Source organism: Bos mutus, chromosome 17, assembly GCF_027580195.1.
Source record: "Bos mutus isolate GX-2022 chromosome 17, NWIPB_WYAK_1.1, whole genome shotgun sequence".
NCBI classification, from domain to species: Eukaryota; Metazoa; Chordata; class Mammalia; order Artiodactyla; family Bovidae; genus Bos; species Bos mutus.
In genome coordinates this window covers 11,372,128-11,397,894 of record NC_091633.1, presented here as the reverse complement: position 1 = coordinate 11,397,894, position 25,767 = coordinate 11,372,128, and the positions used below count along the sequence as shown (strand labels likewise).

The window sequence follows — 25,767 nt, the reverse complement described above, 5'->3', positions numbered from 1 at the left end:
ATGACAAACCTAGACAGCATATTAAAAAGCAGAGACATCACTTTGCCAACAAAGGTCCATCTAGTCAAAGCTATGGTTTTTCCAGCAGTCATGTATGGATGTGAGAGTTGGACTATAAAGAAAGCTGAGCACCGAAAAACTGATGCTTTTGAATTGTGGTGTTGGAGAAGACTCTCTAGAGTCCCTTGGACTGCAAGGAGATCCAACCAGTCAATCCTAAAGGAAATCAATCCTGACTATTCATTGGAAGGACTAATGTTGAAGTTGGAACTCCAATGCTTTGTCCACCTGATACGAAGAGCTGACTCATTGGAAAAGACCCTGATGCTGGGAAAGACTGAAGGCAGGAGAAGGGAGCAATGGAGGGTGAGTTGGTTGGGTGGCATCACCTACTCAATGGACATGAGTTTGAGCAAGCTTCAGGAGTTGGTGATGGACAGGGAAGCCTGGCGTGCTGCAGTCCATGGGGTCACAAAGAGTTGGACACGACTTAGCGACTGAACTACAGCACCAAAGCTCTTAAAAACAAAAAGCAAAATCCACAATTATTGGACTTTGCCAAATTGAGGGGTCCAGTAAGAACACAAAGTTACACATGGCACCTGGAGAGCATTCAAGATGGAGCCCTAACTGGTCAGGGCCCACCTTTTCCCTGCTCTGCACTGTCCTGGGTCAGGCCCCTTAGGAAGAACAGCAAAGCCTTTGCCCTAATGGAGTTGCACCCAGAATCGCAGCATCCCAGTGGGTAGGGTGGAAGCCAGGCTTTGGGCCTCTCCTTGTCCCCATTTTCCCATGATGCACCTCCAGGAAGCACAGATATTCCAGACAGGCCAGCTGAGGCCACATCTTGGGTTCTATACCACTACGCTGGGGGAAAAGATGCGCAAACACTCCTGGGGGAACTGTGGGAGGAGCCAACGGTGACACGGAGCAGGGGCGCATGTACAGATGCCTACGCAAGTCGGTGGGCCATGAAGGAAGCCAGCAAGCTGCGCTCTCAGCACAAACACAGCATTTTACACGTGGATGTTTAAATTTCCTAGAACTCTTAACAGAATTAGAACCCTCCTCAGTTTTACTTGAAACTCTCATTTGCCTTCATCCCCTCCCCCTACGTTTTAACAGACATTGGCCACAAGTACCTCTTTCCTCCAAACTATCTAAAAAAAAGGAAGCGACTTCCCAAGTATGATGAAAAGAGGCAGCTGACACTGAGGCGGTGAGGGCTGGAAGACCTTTAGGAGTGCTGGGGACTGGGGCAACCTGTCTCTGCCATCTATGGGCATCTATAGGGGGTGCTGCTGCCCATCTTTTGAAGACGGAGGCCCAAGCTATCTGGATGCTGAGATTTTTTTTTTAATCCCAGAAAAGCCATTTCTAAGCAATAGCCTCTGGGTGTTTTTTTTTTTTTTTTAATGCCAGAAGTGAATTAAAAAATTCATTGTTCGACCCCCCTGGATACCAATTAAGGCCAATGTGAGGTTGCTGGGCTTTGACCCTGCGCTTTCACAGTTTTAAATGGGGGTGAAGTTGTAAACAAAGTAATTCCCAGAGCAGGGACTGAGGGCAGCCCAAAACCCTCCCTGTCCCTCTAAGAATTCTCTGCTCGCCCCGCCTGTCTGTCCTGGCCAGTGATACGTCTGTTGCAGTCATGGCAACTTCTGGTCTGGGACTGGGGCAGGCAGGAAAGAGGGGTGCGCCTGGGGTGTTCCCCACCGCCTCTCCGCCCCACCCCCTACAATGGACAAAGCATCTGCAGCATGGACTCACCACCCAGGAACCCCAGGGAAAATGAAGTTTATCTGTAGGCTATGCTTGACAATGGTTTTTAATTTTGAAAAAGCGTTAAAGTCATAAACCACGGGGCTCCCCATCCCAGGGGCTTCCCAGGCCGGCTCTCTAGTGAGAGGTTAGATTATGGTGAGCGCGAAGGGAGGACTTACTTCTTGCCTTTTCCTTTGCCCTTGCCCTTCTTCTCTCCTTTGCCCTTGCCCCGCTTCTTCTTCTTGGACTTGAGCATGGAGCGGACCAGGTAGCCCTTCCACAGGGCCTGGATGAGCGTGGCGGCCCGCACCATGCGCACCATCTCCTGCTCATCCTCTAGCCTCTTCTTGGTCAAGATCTCGCGCTCGGCCTGGATCTGGGAGAACTCTTCCACCAGCACGTCGTGCCGTTTCTTCAGCTCCTCCAGCTGGAGCTGCTCCTCTTTGTGGATGATGTCCAGCTCCTCGTACTCGTCCTGGGGCAAGAGGCAGGAGGCGGGTGGGCCATCGCCAGGCTCAGAGCTCCGTCTCCACCCTCTTGTGGGTGCTGCTGCATGCTCCCCACCTCCCTGCAGGTGCTGCCACCCCCAGCCATGGCTGCCAGTACTAAGCTTGTCTGCATCCCAGGCCCAGATGGGAAGGGGAGACGTGATGGCAGTCCATCCCCAGCTTGCGGTGTGAGGCCCAGCTTAAATAATTTCAGGAATGAGGAAAACACCCATTGTGAGCTGGGCCGACTGGGCTTCTAATCTCAGCTTGGCCGCGTCTTGAGGGGCTTCACCTTGTTCCAAGCCTTCCCTTTTTCCTCATCTAAAACGTGGGGACGATTCCAAACCCAGGAGCAGGGGTGGGAACTATTTCCCTGATTAAATGTTGGGCTGGATGCAACGTCCTAAATGGTGGTGCCAGGCACACAGTGGGGACGTTTAAAAAAATGCCAGCCGCTGCCATCAATGTGGCCCATGTCACAAAGATACCCAGAGAGGACCTTCCTCGGGTGACGGAACCCCACAGTTCTTCCCTACCTCTAACTAACCACAGCCTCTGCTGCTGTAATTCACACCTATCTCCCTCCCTCCCTCCTTCCCACCAAGCATCTATTAGAAGCAAAGTACTTCCAGAGAAGGCAGAGGTAAGTGGACTCTGTCTTTGCCATCATTAACCCACCACCCTCACTGGGAACAGAGATATGAGCACAGCCTCCAGTCTCCCCCTTCCTAGAGCACTGGGGATCAGACAGACCCCGAGTTGCCCTACTCTTGACATCACGCCTGACATTGGGCCACTCAGAGGCTGAGGTCCTCTCCAGTGCTCACCAGGCCTTCCTGGCCCCAAAGTTGGGGCTCTGGGCCACTGATGTCAGCACAGAGCTGCGTGGAGGCCTCAGGGCACCCCTGTTTTATAGGCTGCTGTCCCCTGAGCACCTGCTCCAGGCCAGATCCTGTGTTGTCCGAGCCTCACTGAATCCGCACCATGGTCCCGGCCTGGGTGTTACTGCTTATGTTGATCACATGCAGAATCCAAGGTCAAGTCCCTTGCTTAAGGTCACACAGCGACATCAGTGCCACTAGAGTAGAACCTCCAGATGACAGTGGGGACTTTCTCCACTGCTGGAGGCTGGCACCCAGCCCATCTCAAGCACTTGGTAGAAAGTTCCTGGGTAACTGAGTGAAGTGGTGGAGGTGAACTCGTACTTGAATCCAGCATGGATGAGTCCTGGCTGGTGGGGCTGCTGGAGGGAGCCGAACAGGAGGGGACAGGGAGCCTGCGATGTTGACCCTAGATGGAGCTGAGATCTTTGGATCTGGTGTCAAGCGCCACTTAGTGGCTGGCAGCTTCCGTTTTCTTCCTTTGCCACTGCTCCCCTCACTGCCCCACACTAGACAAACCCTTGAGCCTAAGGAAGCGACAGGGAAGTCACTCTGGGGAGGCCCAGAACTGGGCATAGACCATGGACCATCGAGGGCTTCTCTTCCCCTGCCCCCTCACCTGATTCCTAGAGGATCTTGGGAAACACACTTGAGACAGAATTAGGCAGACAAATACCTGCTTTTCACTCATCTCCGAATCGTATTTCTGGATCCAGTTCTCAATTTCCGTTTCCACTTTATATTTTTTCTGAAAAAAAAAAAAATTCAATTAGTCATTGTGTGATGGACTGATAGTAACAATGAATGGCAGCAAGCCTGCTCTGTGTCAGCAGGCGGTATGTCATGCCTTGCCTACTTGCCTGCTTGAATCCACACCACAAGGTAGGTTCTCCATTTCACAGATGAGGGCACGGAATCAGGAGTACTGACTCACTGGACCCAAGATCACGGAGCTGATGGGTGGTTAGAGCTCGGATTTGAAGCCAGCTGTCTGGCTCCGGAACATTCTAGGCAGATGGAGCAGCCAGTGCAAAGGCCCTGAGCTGGGAACAAGCTCGTGATGTTTAAAGAATAGGCACCTGAGCCTGTGTGGCTGGGATGGCATGGCCGCAGGGGAGCATGGTCCCAGTGAGTTCAGAGTGAGAAGCTGTGCTGCAGAGGGAGGGTCTGCAGTGGGAGGAGTTTGGTTTCTAGTGTAAGGGGGAGGGGACGCTCTCTGTTGCATGGATTTAGACACAGCAGAGACATGTGCTCTAATTTTGTCTTTAAAAGATCAGCTCCTGTACGTACAATGGAATGTTCAGTTCAGTTCACTCAGTCGTGTCCAACTCTTTGCGACCCCATGGATTGCAGCACTCCAAGCCTCCATCTCCATCACCAACTCCCAGAGTTTACTCAAACTCATCTCCATTGAGTCTGTGATGCCATCCAACCATCTCATCCTTTGTCATCCCCTTCTCCCACCTTCAAACTTTCCCAGCATCAGAGTCTTTTCCAATGAGTCAGTTCTTCACATCAGGTGCCCAAAGTATTAGAGTTTCAGCTTCAACATCAGTCCTTCCTGAACAATCAGGATTGATCTCCTTTAGGATAGACTGGTTGGATCTCCTTGCAGTCCAAGGGACTCTCAACAGTCTTCTCCAACACCATGGTTCAAAAGCATCAGTTTTTAACCTCAGCTTTCTTTATAGTCCAACTCTCACATCCATTCATGACTACTGGAAAAACCATAGCCTTGACTAGACAGACCTTTGTTGGCAAAGTAATGTCTCTGCTTTTGAATATGCTGTCTAAGTTGGTCATAACTTTCCTTCCAAGGAGTAAGCGTCTTTTAATTTCATGGCTGCAGTCACCATCTGCAGTGATTTTGGACCCCAAAAAATAAAGTCAGTCACTGTTTCCATCATTTCCCCATCTATTTGCCATGAAGTGATGGGACCAGATGCCATGATCTTTGTTTTCTGAATGTTGAGCTTTAAGCCAACTTTTTCACTCTATTCCTTCACTTTCATCAAGAGGCTCTTTAGTTCCTCTTCACTTTCTGCCATAAGGGTGGTGTCATCTGCATATCTGAGGTTATTGATATTTCTCCCAGCAATCTTAATTCTAGCTTGTGCTTCATCCAACCCAGTGTTTCTCATGATGTACTCTGCATATAAGTTAAACAAGCAGGGTGACAATATACAGCCTTGATGTACTTCTTTCCCTATTTGGAACTAGTCTGTTGTTCCATATCCAGTTCTAACTGTTGCTTCCTGACCTGCATACAGGTTTCTCAAGAGGCAGGTCAGGTGGTCTGGTATTGCCATCTCTTGAAGAATTTTCCACAGTTTGTTGTGATCCACACAGTCAAAGGCTTTGGCATAGTCAATAAAGCAGAAATATATGTTTTTCTGGAACTCTCTTGCTTTTTTCATGATCCAGTGGATGTTGGCAATTTGATCTCTGGTTCCTCTGCCTTTTCTAAAACCAGCTTGAACATCTGGAAGTTCACAGTTCACATACTGTTGAAGCCTGGCTTGGAGAATTTTGAGCATTAATTTACTATCATGTGAGATGAGTACAATTGTGCAGTAGTTTGAACATTCTTTGGCATTGCCTTTCTTTGGGATTGGAATGAAAACTGACCTTTTCCAGTCCTGTGGCCACTGCTAAGTTTTCCAGATTTGCTGACATATTGAGTGTAGCACTTTCACAGCATCATCTTTCAGGATTTTAAATAGCTCAACTGGAATTCCATCACCTCCACTAGCTTTGTTCCTAGTGATGCTTCCTAAGGCCCACTTGACTTCACATTCCAGGAAGTCTGGCTCTAGGTAAGTGATCACACCATTGCGATCATCTGGGTCATGAAGATCTTTTTTGTACAGTTCTTCTGTGTATTCTTGCCACATCTTAATATCTTCTGCTTCTGTTAGGTCCATACCATTTCTGTCCTTTATCGAGCTCATCTTTGCATGAAATGTTCCCTTGGTATCTCTAATTTTCTTGAAGAGATCTCTAGTCTTTCCCATTCTATTGTTTTCCTCTATTTCTTTGCACTGATCATTGAGGAAGGCTTTCTTTTCTCTCCTTGCTATTCTTTGGAATTCTGCAATATTATTCTGCCCATAAAAAGGAGTGAAGTGTTGGCAGATGCTATGTGGGCAGACCTTGAAAAGGAGATGCTAGAAAGACTACATATTTTATGACTCCATTTACATGAAGAGTCCAGAATAGGCAAATCCAAGGAGACAGAAAGAAGATTTAGTGGTTTCCAGGGGCTGGGGGAAGGGAAGTGGGTGAGAAACTGCTTAATGAGTACAAGGTTTGTTTGGAGGTGATGAAAGTATTTTGGAACTAGAGAGAGGTTGTGGTTGTACAACGCTGTGAATACTAAGTGCCACTGAATAAAATGGTTATTTTTTTTGTTATGTGAATTTCACCTCAATGTTTAAAAATTGGCTCCTTAGTTCTTACGGGCTTCCCTGGTAGCTCAGATGGTAAAGAATCTGCCTGTAATGTAGGAGACCCAGGTTTGAACCCTGGGTTGGGAAGATCTCCTGGAGAAGGAAATGGACAGTATTCTCCAATATTCTTGCCTGGAGAATCCCATGGACAGAGGAGCCTAGCGGGCTACAGTCCATGGGCTTGCAAAGAGTCTGACATGACTGAACGATTAAACACACAGCCCTTACAGTGCAAAAGTTCTTAACTTGCGCACCATGCACAGGCTGGCTCCAGGGGGCCTGTGACCCAAAAATTGCCCACCCCTGTGTGCAGGGGCACCTGTGCCTTTTCATGGGGGAGAGGCCCAGGGCTTCCAGCAGATTCTCCAAAGATTTGTGAAATGAAAACAAAGTGAGGACAACTGATAGCAAGGGTGCCCTTTGTGCAGAAAGGGAGTCCACAGCAAACTGGGGCCTGCGGGGCCTGCGGGGCCTGCGGGGCCTGCGGGGCCTGGGGCCTGGCTGAGATGAGGGAGAAGGTGGATGAAGAAAGGATACTTAATGAGCACCTACTAGGCACCAGCTCTCCATCCCCCATCTCATCTAGTTCTCATAATAACTCATTGAGGCCTATTCAATCGTGATCGTCTTCAAGATGTGGAAACTAAGGCTTGGAGGGAGCTGAGGGATTTGCCAGAGGTTTCTGTGTGCCTTCATTTCCTTTGCAGGATGGGTGGGTGGGTGTCCTCCTCCTTGCGGGGCCCAGAGGAGCTTGGGAGCTTGCTCAAGGTCACAGAGCTGGCATGTAGTGGGACCCCATGTCTCTGCCCCCAGTGCCCCCCGGCTCCTCTGCCCACCCCCAACCCCACCATGGTGGCCCCACTGCCCATGCTGTCCCGCCTCCCCAGGGCACCTTCCTCAGCGCCTGCTCTGTGTCCCGGTTCTCCATGACCAGGTTGTGGAACTGCGACTGCAGCACCAGGATCTCCTGCTGGACCGTGGCCACCCTGGCCTGCGAGGCCCGGAAGTCCGCCTTCTGCTGCTTCTCTGCCTCCTGCTTGGTGCGCAGGAGGCTGTTCTCCGAGAACCTGAGCACCTGGTGCAGGTGGTTTTTCAGCTCTTGGATCACAAAGTTCTCCTTCTCCACCTGGACCAGAAAGAGGAGAGACTCTCGAGGATACCGCCCGCCATGGTGGGTCGCCAAGGCAGGAGAGGCTGGCGTGCCTGCAGCTCTCGGAGGTGGGGGGCATTATTATGTCTCCCCATCCTACCCCCGGCCCAGGATGAAGACGGGACCGCCTGCCTAGAGACGGGAAAATAGAGGGGTTGAGTCTGTCTGGGGTTGCGCAGCTTCCCTAGAATTTGAGGCCCGGTCTGTCCCATCTGGAGCCCACATCTGTGACCACCACCCTCTGTTTCCTGGAGTGAGCCAAGGGCTCAGCGTGCCTGAGACAGCTCCATGCTCCTGCCTGAGGCGCAATGGGAAGTACCCAGTTGGTAGAGATACCTGGCATGATGCATGAAGGTGTGAGATAAACGCCCAGCGCGGGGAATGCCACCCAGTTCTCCCCTTGAGGGCCTGGCTTGGCTCCTGCCCTCAGTGGGTTCTGAAACAGGAATTAGTGTTGGGTTGGGGGAGTTGGGGCTGTTCCGTAAACAAGCTCCAAAGGCTGATCATAAGCGCTAGAGTTTCCCTCTGAACACACTGGTGCTGTGGCTGGCTCAGGCCAGCAGCTTTGGGCTTGGGGGCGGCTGGCAGGGGGCCCACAGTGGGTCTGAGCTCACTTCCTGGACTCAGGGAGTGGCAGGTGGGCTTAGGGAGGGGGTTTGAGGCAAGCCAATCCTGTGGGCAAGTCTTCAATCTTCAGGTGCTGGGTTTGAAGGCAGGCAGTGCTATGAGGAGTCAGAGCTTCTCGTGTGGACCCCTGAAACCTGCCTAACTGGTGTCACCCCCTCATTTTACACTGAGATCTGATGACCTGATGAAATTTGCCCACCTGGCAGAAATGAAATTTGCCCACCCAGATCTGTCCAACTTGGCAGCCCCAAGTTGTTTTCCACCACCTGAATGAGATCAGCAAAGACACTTGGCAGGGTGGGGTCCTGTCCCTGTCCCTAAGTCACACCCCTCCAACCTCTGAGTGACCTCCTCTGACTGAACTCCTGGGAGCCTGTCATCTCTCCACTCACCAAATAATTAGCATGTCTGCTTTTCATGCCAGGTCTGCTGGGGACACAGCGGGGGGCTGAGAGAGATGAGGTCTCTGTCCTCCTGTGAGGGACCCAGACCGAAATCAAATCATCACACAAGTAGTCATCAACAAGCCCTAGTGAATGCCGAACAGGACCAAGTCAGGAAACCAGTGCGCCAGGGAGGGAGAATGGCCTTGGTCTCTCATCTATCACAGGGCGATGAAAAGGTGGCAGCTGTCCCCCAGGACCTGCTCTCCCTGGCAAGGCTATAGACCAAAATGTTTTGCTGGGAGCATGGCCCCGGCTACAGACCACTTTCCCAGCATCTCTGCTGTTGCTAAGTCATTTCAGTCGTGTCCGACTCTGTGCGACCCCATAGACGGCTTCCCCGTCCCTGGGATTCTCCAGGCAAGAACACTGGAGTGGGTTGCCATTTCCTTCTCCAGTGCATGAAAGTGAAAAGTGAAAGTGAAGTCGCTCAGTCGTGTCCAACTCTTAGCGACCCCATGGCCGCATCTCTAGCACTGGCTAAGAACTGCTTCCAGTTGGTGGCCCAAAAGAGCAGGTCAAAGCCCCCTTCTCTGCTTTCCTCTTTCCTGCTGGCTGGACCAATAACAACACGACTAGGGGAAGCTGGAACATCCTCTTGGGTCCATGGTTTGAAGTCTTGTGTGAAGGATGTCAGAGAAGCCAGCCAGAAGGAACCTGGGCCCCTGACAAGTTTACGAAGCAGAACTTCCGTGCCAGCTCTCTGTTAAACAGAAATCGGTCTCCAGCTTGACTAAGCCCCTATTATTCGGGGTCTCTTTGTTTTAGCAGCTAAACCTATACTTATACATCACCTCCAGGGACTTCGTAAGATGTTGGTGAGAAAATGTATGTAAAAAAATCACACACAGGACTTCCCTGGTGGTCCAGTGGTGAAGAACCAGCCTGCCAAGTCAGGGGACATGTGTTTGATCCCTGATCTGGGAAGATCCCACATGCTGTGGGGCAGCTGAGCCCGAGCGCCACAGCTTCCCAGCCTAGGCTCTGGAGTTTGTTCTTCACAAGAGAAGCCACCACAATGAGAAGCTGGCTCACCGCAAATAGAGGAGAGCCCTGGCTCACTGCAATCAGAGAAAGCCCGCAGGCAGCAACGAAGACCAAGCTCAGGCCACCAAAAATAAATGAACAAAAATAATTTTTAAAATAAAATAACACAGTAGGTGTCCCCAGATGGTTATTAGGTTGGGATCATGTTATCTTTTCCCCTCTTAAAAATTCTTCTAGAACTTCCACCCCTCTCACCTGCCCTCAGGACAAAGATCACATTCCTTGAATAGGCCTCAAAGGTGATCTCTCAGCAAAGTCTTAAATGTTTATTATCCAGCCCTAGACTGGAAAGTCCCTCTCTATTTCACCCACCTGGTTTACACCGTCTCATTCTTCAAGTCATGGCTTCCATGTCTCTGAGTTCCAAGTTCAGGCTTCCTATAACACTCCCTTATAGCACTTTGTACTTAACCCTTTCTTGTACTTCTCAAGACGTGATTAAATCAGATCTTTAAGACCTGCCTTCTCTCTCATGAACTCCATGAGGCTGGGACTATGTGGACTCATCATTTGTAAGACCTGGCACCTGGTGAGTGCTCAAAACAATATTTGTGGAGCAAATGAATGAAAACAACTATTTAAACCGTGGAAGGAAGAAACCCCAATTGCCAAAAGACGTGGGGCCTCTCCCTGGGGGCTCCGACTCTAATCTGACCAGTACCGTGTATTCATACCTCCGCATTCCTGTTCCTCACACAGGCCGCCAGTTCATTTTCCAAGGTGTCGATGATCTCTTGGTGCCTCCGATTCCGTCGGGTGATGTCCTGGATGAACTGGATCTTGTCTCTGGCTTCCATAGGACTGGTGAGTAACTTCTCAAACAGGAAACCTCGGAGTTCTACCAGGCTATCGATAAAACACTGGGCTTCCTTGCTCCTGCCCAGGGTCTGAGCCTGCAACAGGCTGGCGGCCTGGGGGTTACTGAGCAGGAGTCTCACGACGTTCTTGGTGGATTCTTTGATCTCCTGCATCAGCGGCGGGAGCTGGGATTTCTGCAAGTCCATGGCGAAGAGGCGCTCTCGGAACCACGCTTCGTCCTCGAACTCTTCCGCCTCCTGCAGTTTCCTTTCTTCCTCCTGCAGGTAACTGACTCGGTCCAGGAGGGCCTGGCAGAGGTCCTCGTGCTCCCTCACTGCCTTCGCGATGTCCGGCCCCAGCATCCCCTCCGAAGTCTTGGACTCTGACGCCGCGTGGGACAGCAGGCTCACCAGCTCCACCTTGTGGATAGTCTCGTCCAGGACGGACATGATCCTCTTGGTCTCGATGGTCGTGAGTTTGCTCCTGGCGGGGGTTAGGGCTTTTGGCGGGATGGTGGACTTTTTGGTTGTCTGGGCTATCAGCCTTATTTTGTTGATGTCAGGACCTTGATAGAGGGGGGCCACGGTTAGGACGTCCAGAGCCATTTTATGAGCTTCTCCTCTGCACACTCTGAGAGATTGAGACTTGGGTAGGCTCCCTGGGCCTCCTGCTTTGATTATGTCTGGCCACCCTGAAAAAGGAAGGAGAAGGCAGTCATCAGGGTCACGCTGACATCGGGACGGCTGGCATGGCCACAGCAGCTGTAAACTATTGATGTGGAGAGTTCACCTTAGACGTTCTGCATCTTTGACCCAGAACCTCTCACGGAAAACAGTTTTTAACTCCGTGACAGTGTCAGGGCCCCAAGGGTAAGGGGACCAAATAAGGAGGTGGGTCTCAGGCACGTGTGTCAGGCAGGGGCCAACCAGGAATGCAGACATCATTCTAAGTATTTAAACACATCCTGGGCTTCCCAGGTGGCTCAGTGGTGAAGAATTCGCCTACCAAAGCAGGAGACGTGGGTCAGATCCCTGGGTCAGGAAGATCCCCTGGAGAAGGGCATGGCAGCCTATTCCAGTATTCTTGCCTGGAGAACCCCACAGACAGAAGAGCCTGGTGGGCTACAGTCCGTGGGGTTGGAAAGAGTCAGACATGACTGTGCACGCACACCAGTGACATGGGTGATGGAAGAGCTGAGTGGCCAACCAGGGGAAGGGGAAGCCACCCAGCGATTGTCAGTGGCCGGAAGCCACACAGGAGGAGGAGGAGGGGTGGGTCTGGGGATCAGGGTTCCCTGGGGGAAGCTGGAGCCACAGCCATTTCCTGTCCAGGAGTCACTGTAGCCCCAGTGGAGCTGTAGCCTCTGCTGGAAATGCAGCCCAAAGCAGAGAGAAGGGGCGGAAATCTGGTTCCTCCCTTCGTCCAGCCTTCCAATCTAACACCAGCAGCTCCCCTTGACCGAATTCAGGGGGAAACCAGCTGACAAGGGAGCCTGGGCAATGCAGCCAGCAGGGGTGGACAGCCAGAGACAGAGCAGAAGAGAGACAAGCAAATAATAGTGCTGAGAGCAAACAGCACCAGGACAAGCACAGTGTATCTGCATTGGCTTTTAAAAATGTACTTTAAAAATCAGTGTGGGGATGACCAAAGACTTCAAAGCACTACTTAGAAAACTGTTTTGCTACAGAAACAGACTCATAGACATAGAAAACAAACTTCCGTTTATCACGGGGGAAGGAGATGGGGATAAATTAGGAGTATGGGATTTACAGATCCACACTACTGTATATAAAATAGATAAACAACAAAGATTTACTGTACAGCACAGGGAACTATATTCAATATCTTGTAATAACATAATGGAAAAAAATCTTAAAAGTTGTACATATATGTATATATATAAAGCTGAACCACTGTCCTGTATGCCTGAAAACTGACAAATATTGTAAGTCAAGTATACTTCAATCTTTAAAACTATATATTTAAAAAAAAATACTGTTTTAGGACTTCCCTGGGGGTCCAGTGGTTAAAAATCTGCATTCCAATGCAGGGGACTCAGGTTTAATCCCTGGTCGGGGAATTAAGATCCCACATGCCAAGGGGGCAACTCAGCCCATGTCACAGCTAGAGAGAAGCCAGAGTGTCGTGATGAAGATCCTGTGTGTCACAACCGAGACCTGATACAGCCAAATAAATAAATACTTTTAAAAAAAAAAAAGAAAAACTGTTTTGCTAGATGCAACAGTGTATACTGAAGTGGCTCCCGAATCACAAGAAGGACATTAGTAGGAAAACCGGATAGCCAAATAAAGTTGATAGTTTAGTTCCTAGCATTGTATCAATTTTAATTTCTTAGTTTTGACAAACCATGGTTATGTAAGTTATTAACATCTGGGGGAGCTGAACGAAGGTGACAGGGGAATTCTCTGTACTATCTTTGCTACTTTTCTGTAAATCTATAATTACTACAAAATTAAAAGTTTAAAAGACTTTCAGGGGAAAAAAAAAATACCTATGGTGGCAGTCAGAAATCAGTCATCAGTGTTGGCCTATATGGCCGGGTGGCTAAAAGTATTAAGCTTTGCAGCAACCCCGTGTGAGTTTCAGATCCTCGCTGCGGGACCCTGGGCTGGCTATTTAATCCCACTAAGCCTGGGCTTCCTCAGTCATTGGACAGGGATCATCACAGGGGAAGTTTCTGGCACAGATCCTGGCATTGTGAGTGCTCGATAAATAACAAGTATTATTATCTGGGGGAAAACAAAATCCAAAGTTTAGGACTTCAGTGGTTTCCCAGTCTGCATCTCCCACCACCCCGCCCCTCCCTGGAGATCCAGATGGCCGGGATCGGCTGGACCTCCCAACATACCGTGTCGAAGATGGACCCCACCACGTCTCCACTCCTTGCCTTGTCCATCCAGTACCCCTTGTCTGGATGGTCAACAATTCTGCCACCTGAATTGTTCAAGCCAGACACCTGAATGCCACCTGAACTCTGCCTCCTCTCCCATATCCAACATACCACCCAGTTATCTGTGTTCACCCCTGAGAGCTCCCAGTCTGTTTCCTTCTCAGCAGCCTCTCTGCCACTGAGCAGGGCCCTTGATGGTGCTCGCTTGATGATTAAAGAGTTCTTTAACTGGTCTGCTTACATCTGCTGCTGTTCCCAGCAAGATAGTCCGAGCAGTCACCCATTTGGGTATTTATTGAGGCCCCAGGGATATTAAAAAAAAGATGCAAGGTATTTCTTGTCCTCCCAGAGTTTATAACCTAGTTTGGGATATGGAACAGGCACACGTGAAAGTTCAGCAACTATGGAAGGAGGGAATGAAGTTGTGTTGTCAGTTGCTTAGCGCCTGATCTGGCTGCCTTTCTTCCTATTTGGCCCTTTAGGTGTTTCTCGTTTCTTGGATTCCCTCCACTTCTTTCTGTTTACTCTTTGCTTTGCTGAAAAGGAGGTATCTAGACCTTCAATCCTCTCTCTCTCACTGTTTTTTTTTTTTTTTTTTGGCTGCATTCCATGCAGCATGTGGGATCCGACCTGGTTTTGAACCCATGTCCCCTGCACTGGACCGAGAGGGAGGTGCTCTATCTTGCATCTCTTTGATTCCCACCTGCTTCCTGCACCTTAATAAATCTTGTGAGTTGCTTCAGGCTTCTCCTGAAAATAACATTTTAGGGATGGCCGTGGAGCTTCCTCAGCCTCTCTGGGGATGAAGGAAATCTGCCCAGCCACAGGATGGATGTGAACAAAATGTTTCACGAAGGCACGTCTCCCCAGTGTCCCCCAAAGCTCTCATGCATAAATCAGAATGCTCGAAGTTTTTAAGAGTGCGACATTGAATGCAGTGTTGAAGAAAATGTTCCCATTTTCTTTCAGCCAAATTACCTCTTTTGCTTTAAAGGGCAAACTTGTTTTCTTTGATTATGATGACGCCCATCAGTTCCTGACAGCTCATTTGGGTGAACAAGAAAAAGCCAGTGGAACTGGGACTGGGGGAAATGCATCTGACTTCTGATGACAAAAATCACTGGAGAATCTCTTTTCCTTGAATTCTAATGTGATCACTTCATGTCCTTTTTAATGCCACCAACCTTAATATTTAAATCTCTTCCAACGCAAGCCTCTCCTTTTAAGATTCCTGCCCCGAGAGTGAAGCACTGCTATTAATGGAGGGGGGACTTTAATTGGATCATCCCTTTATTTGTCATTAATTCTGTTGCTGAACTTTATAAATGGAAATATATCTTTATCATGCAAATTATACCTCGTTTTCATTCAAATGGGCTTGTTGGATGTTGTATTACATTCCCTCTCGGAACATTTTGGAGTTTAAAAAAAAAAGGTTTGAGGTAAATTATGTATGTTTCCCCCTGGGGAGAAAAAGGAGAAGAAAGTCCAGCACCTACAAGTACCCTCAAATCCAGCGCTAGTCCATGAAGAAGTCAAAGGATGTGAAAAAACAAACTTGAGAGAGAGAGACAGGGTGTTTGTTTGTGTCTGGGTGTGGGTGTGGGTGGGTATGAGGGGCATCTCATTTTAAGGAATGCCATTTAAATACTAACTCACTCTTAGGAACTCCTTGGCAGTCCAGTGTTGAGGGGCCTGGGTTTGATAAGTGGTCAGGGAACTAAGATCCCACAAGCCGAGTGCCAAAAAAAAAAAAAAAGCAGGTGAAGGAGACGGACTAAATCATTTTAGGGCAAGCTTTGAATCACCTCTCATTGGTTTTTATATTTTGGAGTCAAGTATTCACACACTTTGGAAATTTTTGTTGCTGCTGCTGTTATTCAGTTGCCAAGTCATGTTCGACTGTTCGAGACCCCCACGGGCTGCAGTATGCCAGGCTTCCCTGTCCCTCACCATCTCCCGGAGGTTGCCAAAGTTCATGTCCATTGACTCAGTGAAGCCATCCAACCATCTCATCCTCTGTCGTCCCCTTCTCCTCCTGCCTTCAACCTTACTCAGCATCAGGGTCTTTTCCAATGAGTCAACTCTTCACATCAGGTGGTCAAAGTATTGGAACTTCAGCATCAGTCCTTTCAATGAATATTCAGAGTTGATTTCCTTTAGGATTGACTTGTTTGATCTCCATGTAGTTCAAGGGACTCTCAAGAGTCTTCTGCAGCACTATAATTCAAAAACATCAATTCCTTGGTGCTCTGCCTTCTTTACTGTCTAGCTCTCATATCCATACATGACTGCTGGAAAAACCATAGCCTTGACTATACAGACTTCTGTTGGCAAAGTGATATCTTTGCTTTTTAACACATTATCTAGATTTGTCAAAGCTTTCCTGCCAAGAAGCAATGGTCTTCTAATTTCACGGCTGGAGTACCATCTGCAGTGATTTTAGAGCCCAAGAAGAGGATATCTGTCACTGCTTCCACCTTTTCCCCTTCTATCCGCCATGAAGTGATGGGACCAGATGCCACGATCTTAGTTTTTTTAATATTGAGTTTTAAGCCGGCTTTTTCACTCTCTTCCTTCACCCGGATCAAGAGGCACTTTAGTTCCTCTTCATTTTCTTTTTTTTTTAAGTTTTAAAAAATTAATTTATTTTTAATTGAAGGATAATTGCTTTACAGAATTTTGTTGTTTTCTGCCAGATATCAACACTTTCTGCCATTAGAGTGGTATCATCTGCATGTCTGAGGTTATTGATATTTCTCCTGGCAATCTTGATTCTAGCTTGTGATTCATCCAGCCTGGCATTTCGCATGTGCTCTGCGTATAAGTTAAATAAACAGGGTGACAACAGCCTTGTGGTATTCCTTTCTCAATTCTGAACCAGTCAGTTGTTCCATAGAGGGTTCTGACTGTTGCTTCCTGACCTGCATACAGGTTTCTCAAGAGACAGGTATTATGGGCGAATTACAAAGACGCACCATGTAACTGATGATGACACGGGGCCCACAGGTCAGCTTGATGCCACAGTGATGGGTAACAAGAGATACCTTCATGATGGCTGGTTCCAACTCAGTGTCGCCCAAATCCCTCTCACTGGAATGTCAGCCTTATGACTTCTACCAGATCTCTAGACCAGGCTGTGCTATTATCAACTCAGGTATTTTCTTTAAGTACACTTTCATTTTTAAGTACTTCTCATTAAAAAGGAAACTTTATATCTCTGCTGTAACTGGAAAATCTGTTTCAACTCATTAAACAGAAGATAACAATGTCTACCTCCTGATGTTATTTCACTCCAGCTAGATAGTGGGACCCAGGCAAGATGAGTCTGAAACCAGAATGCTATTGTTGTTTAGTCACTCAGCCATGGGAAAGTCCCCCTGTGGCCACTTTTGAAGGATTACTCAGTCCTCTCTTGTCCTTTTTGAGAACCTGTGTTCCCTGGATGGCTTCTGGCTTGCAGAAGATTCCTGGGCTGGAGGTGGAGCCGTGAACATTGGCGGTAGTAACAGACTGAATCTCATCGGTGGAGATGGCTCTGTGACCGCAGGCTCCCGTGTTACCCTGGGCTTTGGAGACAGAGGGCTCTGAATAGCGTCTGAGGTTGGGACGGAATGCACTCTGCGGGGCAGATTTCCAAGCTGCTGGTTAGGTTTATAATGAATAACTCTCTATGGCTACTGGCCATGGCTATAGCCCTGAGCAAATTCACTTAACCTTCTGGGCCCTTATCTCTGAATCTGAACAGGAAAACAGGAGCCCACTGCATGGTGATTAAGTTTGGGGGTTCCCATGTTAGACGAATTTGAAGTTCAGTCCTAGGGGATCACCACTTCCTTGCTCCGTGGCTTTAGGTAAGTCTATTAATGTCTCTGAGCATCTTTGGCTTCCTCACCTGTGACATTCCCTGGTGGCTCAGATGGTAAAGAGTCCACCTGCAATGTAGGCGATCTGGGTTCAATTCCTGGGTTGGGAAGATCCTCTGGAGAAGGAAATGGCAACCCACTCCAGTATTCTTGCCTGGAGAATTCCATGGACAGAGGAGCCTGGCAGGTTTATGGTCCATGGGGTGACAAAGAGTCAAACATGACTGAGCTAGAGTTTCACTTTCACCTGTGACATGGGGACAGTAACAGACACCACGCTTGATAAAACTGTTGTGAGCATGACATGAAGTCCGGACTCAATCATGGTGGGCTTTTAGGTGGACTTCCAAAATAGTATGATTTAATATTGACATTTGAATACTTCTTAAAACAGAATGTGTGTTTTTTCTCAAAATAATATATATTTGTTTTTGCACAGGAAGTTTTATAAATAGCTAACATGGATCCATTTTTCTACTCCTTTTTACTATTTCTGTTTAATTATGCAGGCTTCTGCATTATTCACGACTTTCTGTAAGTAATGGAGGAAGATAGAGACCGCTTAAACCACTCACCATTTTCCAGGCTCTTCCCCCTTACAAATTAATTCATCACAATTTTTAATTCCTCTTTTGGCAATGTAGCTGTCAAAGTGTTTATTTCTGGTTCTCTGCAACTGTGGATAGTATCACTTGGGTTGTTTCAGACAGAAGGAAGAATTTCTTAGCAGTGAATTTGGATTTTTCTAAAATAGACTTCCCCCACTTAAATATATGTATACATTTAAATCATAATCTTATCAGATGCAAAACACTGGCTTTTCCTGACTGATAGATGTTGCAGAAGAGTCTTTTTAAAACTGTGACCCTTTAGTGAATGGTGGAATCAGTTTGGTTGTTGACACTAGCATTAAAAATAAATGAAATAGAAAATATCAGAGCACACTGCATGTAGTAAGGATCCTTTTGTATTTAAACAGGCTTGTGCTGTGTGCCAGGTTGAGGAGGAAAATGTATTTCTTTGTCTGGCTTGTGGTTAAAAGAAAACAACCTGCATCCAAAAGCTTTTATGTTAAAGGCATTTGATTGGCCATCGGATATAACCTGCTGCTAGGGTCTTCCCAGGTGGCTCAGTGGTAAAGAATCTGCCTGCGAATGCAGGAGACGCCAGAGTTGCAGGTTCAGTTCCTGGGTTGGAAGTATTTCTTGGAAGAAATGGCAACCCACTCCAGTATTCTTGCCTGGAAAGTTCCATAGACAGAGAAGCCTGGTGGGCTACAGTCCAGGGGATCAAAAAAGAGTCAGACGGGACAAATAATGTGTGCCATTATTTGAAAGCTAAGGCCAAAGAGATAATTTCCTCTGATGTTCTGTATTTCAAATGATCTTGATTTTTAATCCCTTTTGCTTTCAGTTCCACTAACTAGGGCTTGAAGGGAAAAGGTAGGGGTGTGTGTGTGTGTGTGTGTGTGTGTGTGTGTGTAGCACTTGTGTGAAAATACCAGTGTAGAACAGAGTTTTTCAGTCTCCACACTATTGTCATTTGGGGTCAGATAATTGTTGTGGAGGCTGTCCTGTGTGTTGCAGGATGTTTAGCATCATTCCTGGCCTCTACCCACTTGATGCCAGTAGCATCCTTCTTTCGCCCTTAGCGCCCATCAGTTGGAGATGCAATATCTCCAGACATTGCCCAATGTTCCTGTGGGGTGGGTGTGGAGTGCTCCTCGTTGAGAACCACTGGTTTGGACCACAGTGGCCTGCCTCCCCCAAAAAACTCTTGCCCTCCCATATGCTACGTCCAGTGCTCTGTCCAGATTCAAAGGAAGGCTTGCTCATGCCTTGCCCACTCTGTCTGATGAGCTGATCTTGGTGCCATCTCAAACCACCATCAGTTACAGAATCAAGATCAGATTCACCAGCTGGGTCTTAGGAGCCCTGGGTGCAGCATCCTCCCCTGCCAGGGGCTCTTGGAATAAGTCTGGGCAAGTCCCTTATCTCTTTTGCACGTGGGAACACACACCTGTCACAGCAAGCACATGGGAACTGGGTTGAGGAAGGATGGTTTAACAAATGGGAAGGCCCTTTGGAGGGTTAAAAGCTCTCTCTCAAGTGGAGTGATTATGATTATATGTTGAGGGAGGAACTAGGCTATACATTGGCCTCACTGCCCAGAGCTGTTTTCTCCCAGGGAAAAAGGGAAGTATGTACATGCGGGGAATTTAGCAATTGAGTAGGGAGAAAAGACTCAGTTCTTAATTCTTTTTTTTTTTTTTTTTTTTTTTGGTGGCTGCACCATCTAGCTGGTGGGATCTTAGTTTCCCAACCAGGGATCAAACCTGAGCCCACAGCAGTGAAAGCGCCAAGTCTTAACCACTGGACTGCCAGGGAATTCTGGAAGACTATTTCTAATTCAATCTGTTTACTCGTTACAGGTCTATTCAAATTTTCTCTTTCTTCTTGGGTCAATTTTAACAATTTGTCTTTCTAGTTCTGAGTGTTCCTTGGAAGAACTGATGTTGAAGCTGAAACTCCAATATTTTGGCCACCTGATTAGAAGAGCTGACTCATTTGAAAAGACCCTGATGCTGGGAAAGATTGAAGGTGGGAGGAGAAGGGGACAACAGAGGATGAGATGGTTGGATGGCATAACCAACTCAATGGAGATGAGTTTGGGTAAACTCTGGGAGTTGGTGATGGACAGGGAGGCCTGGCATGCTGCAGTCCATGGGGTTGAAAAGAGACACAATTGAGCAACTGAACTAAACTGAGGAATTCATTCATTTTATCTAAGTTGTCTTATTTTTTTGGCATGAAGTTTTTCATCATATTCCTTATAATTCTTTAAGTTTCTATAGTTCTCGTTTTGGCAATTTGTGCCTTTTATTTTCTTGGTCAGTCCAGCTATATCTTTCCGGTATATTAGCCTTCCTATCAATATCAAATGGTCCCTCTTTGTTCTAGTAATATTTCCTTTTTGTCTTAAAGTCAATTTTGTCTGATAGCAGTTTAGCCTTTCCAGCTTTCTTATGGTTACTGTTTGCATGGAGTCCAACTTTTTTTTATTTTCTGTGTCTTTTAATCTAAGATGAATTTCTTGTAGGCAGAATATATTTCAGTCTCACTTATGTATTTATTTATTTTGAAACATTTCTTTCTCTTTTTTTTGACTGTGCCGCACAGCATAGTTCCCTGACTGGGGATTGAACCTGCACCTTTGGCAGTGAAAGCACTGAGTCCTAATCACAGGACTGCCAAGGAGTTCCCCAGTCTCATTTTTTAAATTTAGTCTGGCAACCTCTGTTTTGATTGGAGTGTTTTTTTCCATTTAATAATTTACATTAAATTATTCCAGAGATCAAATTGCCAACATCTGTTGGATCATGGAAAAAGCAAGAGAGTTCCAGAAAAACATATATTTCTGCTTTATTGACTATACCAAAGCCTTTGACTGTGTGGATCACAACAGACTCTGGAAAATTCTTAAAGATATGGGAATACCAGACCACCTGACCTGCCTCTTGAGAAATCTGTATGCAGGTCAGGAAGCAACAGTTAGAACTGGACATGGAACAACAGACTGGTTCCAAACAGGAAAAGGAGTACGTCAAGGCTGTATATTGTCACCCTGCTTATTTAACTCATATGCAAAGTACATCATGACAAACGCTGGACTGGAAGAAACACAAGCTGGAATCAAGATTGCTGGGAGAAATATCAATAACCTCAGATATGCAGATGACACCACCCTTATGGCAGAAAGTGAAGAGGAACTAAAAAGCCTCTTGATGAAAGTGAAAGTGGAGAGTGAAAAAGTTGGCTTAATGCTCAACACTCAGAAAACAAAGATCATGGCATCTGGTCCTATCACTTCATGGCAAATAGATGGGGAAATGATGGAAACAGTGACTGACTTTATTTTTTTGGGGTCCAAAATCACTGCAGATGGTGACTGCAGCCATGAAATTAAAAGACGCTTACTCCCTGGAAGGAAAGTTATGACCAACCTAGATAGCATATTCAAAAGCAGAGACATTACTTTGCCAACAAAGGTTCATCTAGTCAAGGCTATGGTTTTTCCTGTAGTCATGTATGGATGTGAGAGTTGGACTGTGAGGAAGGCTGAGCGCCGAAGCATTGATGCTTTTGAACTGTGGTGTTGGAGAAGACTCTTGAGAGTCCCTTGGACTGCAAGGAAATCCAACCAGTCCATTCTGAAGGAGATCAGCCCTGGGATTTCTTTGGAAGGAATAATGCTAAAGCTGAAACTCCAGTACTTTGGCCACCTCATGCGAAGAGTTGACTCATTGGAAAAGACCCTGATGCTGGGAGGGATTGGGGGCAGGAGGAGAAGGGGATGACACAGGGTGAGATGGCTGGATGGCATCACTGGCTTGATGGACATGAGTCTGAGTGAACTCTAGGAGTTGGTGATGGACAGGGAGGCCTGGAGTGCTGCGATTCACGGGGTCGCAAAGAGTCAGACACGACTGAGCGACTGAACTGAACTGAACTGATTCATATAGTTGGATTTACATCTGCTGTTTTACTATTTTTTATTTATTTCATCTCATGCCTTTTCTTTTTTGTCCCCATGCTATTGACCAAATGCTTTTTATTTTATTTTATTTTTTTAAATTTTATTTTATTTTTAAAACTTTACAATATTGTATTAGTTTTGCCAAAGACCGAATGCTTTTTATTGTGTTAAATGTTTTTAGTCCATTCTTTTGATTATTCCATTGATTTAAAAAAATTTTTTTTTAGTGGTCGATTTATGTACATCTTAATTTATCATAATCTGTCGGAGAAGGCAATGGCACCCCACTCCAGTACTCTTGCTTGGAAAATCCCATGGATGGAGCAGCCTGGTACTCTGCGGTCCATGGAGTCGCTAAGAGTCGGACACGACTGAGCGACTTCACTTTCATGCATTGGAGAAGGAAATGGCAACCCACTTCAGTGTTCTTGCCTGGAGAATCCCAGGGGCGGGGGAGCCTGGTGGGCTGCCGTCTATGGGGTCGCACAGAGTCGGACATGACTGAAGTGACTTAGCAGCAGTAGCAGCAGCATTCTGGGATACTAAATATTTTCTATTTGATGAGTCATTGTTATCTTGTCTTCTTTCAATTATTTAAACATGGTTTCCTTTAGTTTTTTGATCGTATTTACAATAGCTTGTTTGAAGTCTTTGTCTGCTGAAACCAACATCTGGGGACACATAGAGACTGTTTCTGTTGACTGCTTTTTTTCTCTGAGTATGTTTACACACATCCCACAATTTTTACTGAACACTGGAAATCTTGTAAGAATTTTTTTTTTTTTTGGTAGCAACACAGTATTTTTTTTTCCCAATGATTGCTGTTTTTGTTTTGCTTGGGCGTTTGGTAATTTACTTCCCGGACTAAATCTGTCAAGTCAGTCTCCTTCACGGTGTGCAGCTACTGATACTTCTGCTTAATTTTTTTTTGCATATTTTTATTTTAAAACTTGGCTTCCTAGGGGTCACCTGTGTATCCACATAGTTTAATATTCAGCCAAATATCAGTCAGGGGCTGTGCTCAAACTTTGAACCAGTAAGGCTCCTATTCTTGGATGGCAAGTATCCTGTGCATTCAGTACACCTGTCTACACAGGCTCCAACAGCCAAGCATTTCTAAGTCGCTTGGGCCTGAAGCAGGTCTCTGCTGCACATGCGCATAACCTCTAGTCAGTCAAGGTAAGACACAGAGCTCATCAGGTTCCGCATGGATGCCCCATTCCCCAGAACTCCAAGTTTTCAGTCCACTGTTGGCGCCGAATAGAACTACAACCTTGGACTGCTACACCCGCTGGCATTCCCCGTTCTCGTCCCACCAAGATTGCTACTTTAGCCAAAAGTCCTCCACATCAAGTGAGCCCCATCAGACAGCGACAGTGAAGCTCTTGTCTTTCAGGGGGCTACCCGCCCTGGTTGAACTATTATGCCAGATAGAACTGAGTGTGGGGAAATCAGAGAAGTCCCAGGTAAGTGCAGAACAAACTTGAAGTTTGGTGGTTTTATGAATAAAAGCTCTCAGGTTGTTGTATGCCTTTGGCTGATTTTCAGAGTGCTAATTTAGCAATAGATGGTTTTGTCTAGCTTTATAGTTGCTTTGAAAAATTATTATTGTGTTAAAATATACATAAGCTCAGAGGTAAAGAATCCACCTTCAGTGCAGAAGACCAGGTTGGAGTCCTGGGTTGGGAAGATTCCCTAGAGGAGGGAAGGCCAATCCACTCAGGTATTCTTGCCTGGAAAATCTTATGGATAGAGGAGCCTGGTGGGCTACCGTCCAAGGGTTTGCAGAGTCAAGACATAACTGAAGAGACTGAGTTCAATTGAAGCAACTGAGCAAGCATGCAGGCAACATAAAGTTTACCACTGTTACCATTTTAAATCCAGTGGCATTAAATTGTTACATTCATATCTATATGCAACCATCACCACCATCTGCCTTCCAGAACTTTTTCATCATCCCAAATTGAAACTCTGTACCTATTAAGTAATAACTGCCCGCTTCCCACTCCCCCAGCCCCTGATGACCACTATTCTACTTTGTTTTAGTTAATCCTTGCAACAAACCCTTTCTCTTGAGTATGTAAATGAAATTATATTTTAAGGACAGCGATGGAAGTTAAGGTCTAAAGTTACTATAGCACAAAAGGCCAACATTGGTACAAAGGTACATAATTCAAACACTCACTTTCATTGCACGCTCACTTTGGGATGTATAAGCTGTTGATGGAATGGTAGGGGACTTATAAAATTACTCTCTCACCCCCAAGTCACCTATGTGTGACTTGAAAGTAGTTTAACTTTGGTGTGATTCCACTTGACTAGTATCATCCACGTTTTACGGATGAGGAAGTGGAACCATGAAGTGGACAAGAGGAGGGGCAGAGTAGAGGCAGAGACACCAAAAAGGATGCCCAGTCGTCTTTGCAGAAGGTCGAGAGGGAGGTCCAGACTGAGGCAGGGGCTGGAGATCAGGGTCCTGAGATGGGGACGGGCTCGCGGTGGGAGGAGGGGGGGACGGGATGCTGATTCCTCAGAGAGTCAAAAGATGGAGGACTAGATCCCATTCAACATCTCCCCATCATCTCCAGCCCTTCCCCACATGATCACTCACCTGCTCGGTGGTCTTTAGGTTTTTCTGTCCTTGGTTACCACAGCTGTTCCTGCGTTGCTAGGTTACCCATCAATCTCAGAAGGCGGGACTCGGTGTCTGATTAACTTTCCTTTTCACCATTCGATTCTTTATTCCCCTCGGTTTGGTCCACCTCCTGAGGACTGACCAATCAGAAACACGGTGTGTCTAACTCTCCACCAATTGGAAGAGCCGGGCGTCCCTCAGGATAAAGCTGAAAGAGTAAGGCGGGGAGAATGGGCGGGAAAGGGGCGGAGCTTCTTTGTCCCGCCTCTCTCCCCCCAAGGAGGCGGGTAAGGAGGCTTGCATTAACTGGGGAAGGACGTAAAGGTTGGCCAGTCAGAGATCATCATGACGTCCGAGGTAGCCAATAGGACGCGGCGAAGGGGGGAATGGGGCGGTGCCGGCCAGGCGGAGGGGACCGTAGGCGGCGGATGGGAGAGCTGGCGCAGCTGCCGTGGTGGCAGCGGCTGAGGTGGCGGTTTCTGCGGCGGCTGCTGCAGCTGCAACAGCTCCGGGCTCGGGGCTTTGGCGGCTGCACCGGCGGGCTGTACTGTGCTGTGCGGACCCCGGCGGTCGGTCCGGGTTGCTGGGGCGGCGCGTGTAAGAATTCGAGGCGTGTGAGGGATGGTCAGAGGAGAGGGCAGAGGTAAAGGGGCAGGGGGTTCGGAGTGAAAGGTTGCGGCTGGGCATTTGGGTGTGGGAGGCGGGCAGGTCGGGCCAAGAGGGGTTGCGGAGAAGTTCATTGCTGCGCTTCTTTCCCTCCAGTCCTTGTCGGGGGGAGGGGGTCCCAGAGTGGGGACCGCCCGAGGAAGCCCGGGGCGGGAGAGGGGGCTCAAAGTCGAACACGTGGAGTAGGATCCCGCACGCCTCTTCGCTCCCCCTTCTCTCTCAAAGGCTCATCTCCCTGGCGCCCTCAGGCCACCCACCCTGCAAGAGACTCTTGCCCCGTCCGTCTGCCCGAGTGGACAGCGGGACGGCCTGCCGGCTTTCCCTGGGACCTTTCCCTAGGGGTGACCCTTCCATTCTGGGTCCTCTCTAGAGGGAGAAGCACTGTGACCTTAAGCAAGTCCCTTCTCTTCGCTGAGCCTCAGTTTTCCCTCTCTAAATTTATGGGTTTGAATTCAGATAAGGGGACTGGTCTGGGAAGAGAGGAAGGGTAATGGTTAAGCAGGGAG

The 25,767-nt window shown here is 47.6% G+C and overlaps 1 protein-coding gene across 2 annotated transcripts; it reads right to left on the bottom strand.

Annotated features, from left to right (window-relative positions):
- Window positions 1-1,292: 1,292 nt before the first annotated feature.
- Window positions 1,293-24,727, bottom strand: IQCD (IQ motif containing D). 2 transcript variants are annotated; one of them, XM_005904732.3, is made up of 5 exons: window positions 24,572-24,727; window positions 10,524-11,338; window positions 7,475-7,708; window positions 3,810-3,881; window positions 1,293-2,239 (listed from the first exon to the last, which is right to left on the bottom strand). In XM_005904732.3, the coding sequence occupies exons 2-5, from the start codon at window positions 11,250-11,252 to the stop codon at window positions 1,940-1,942; spliced, it is 1,335 nt and encodes a 444-aa protein (XP_005904794.1). In that variant the 5' UTR covers window positions 11,253-11,338; window positions 24,572-24,727; the 3' UTR covers window positions 1,293-1,939. The 2 variants fall into 2 exon arrangements, with proteins under 2 accessions (XP_005904794.1, XP_014336614.1); XM_014481128.2 differs by lacking the exon at window positions 24,572-24,727 and adding an exon at window positions 11,653-11,813.
- Window positions 24,728-25,767: the final 1,040 nt, after the last annotated feature.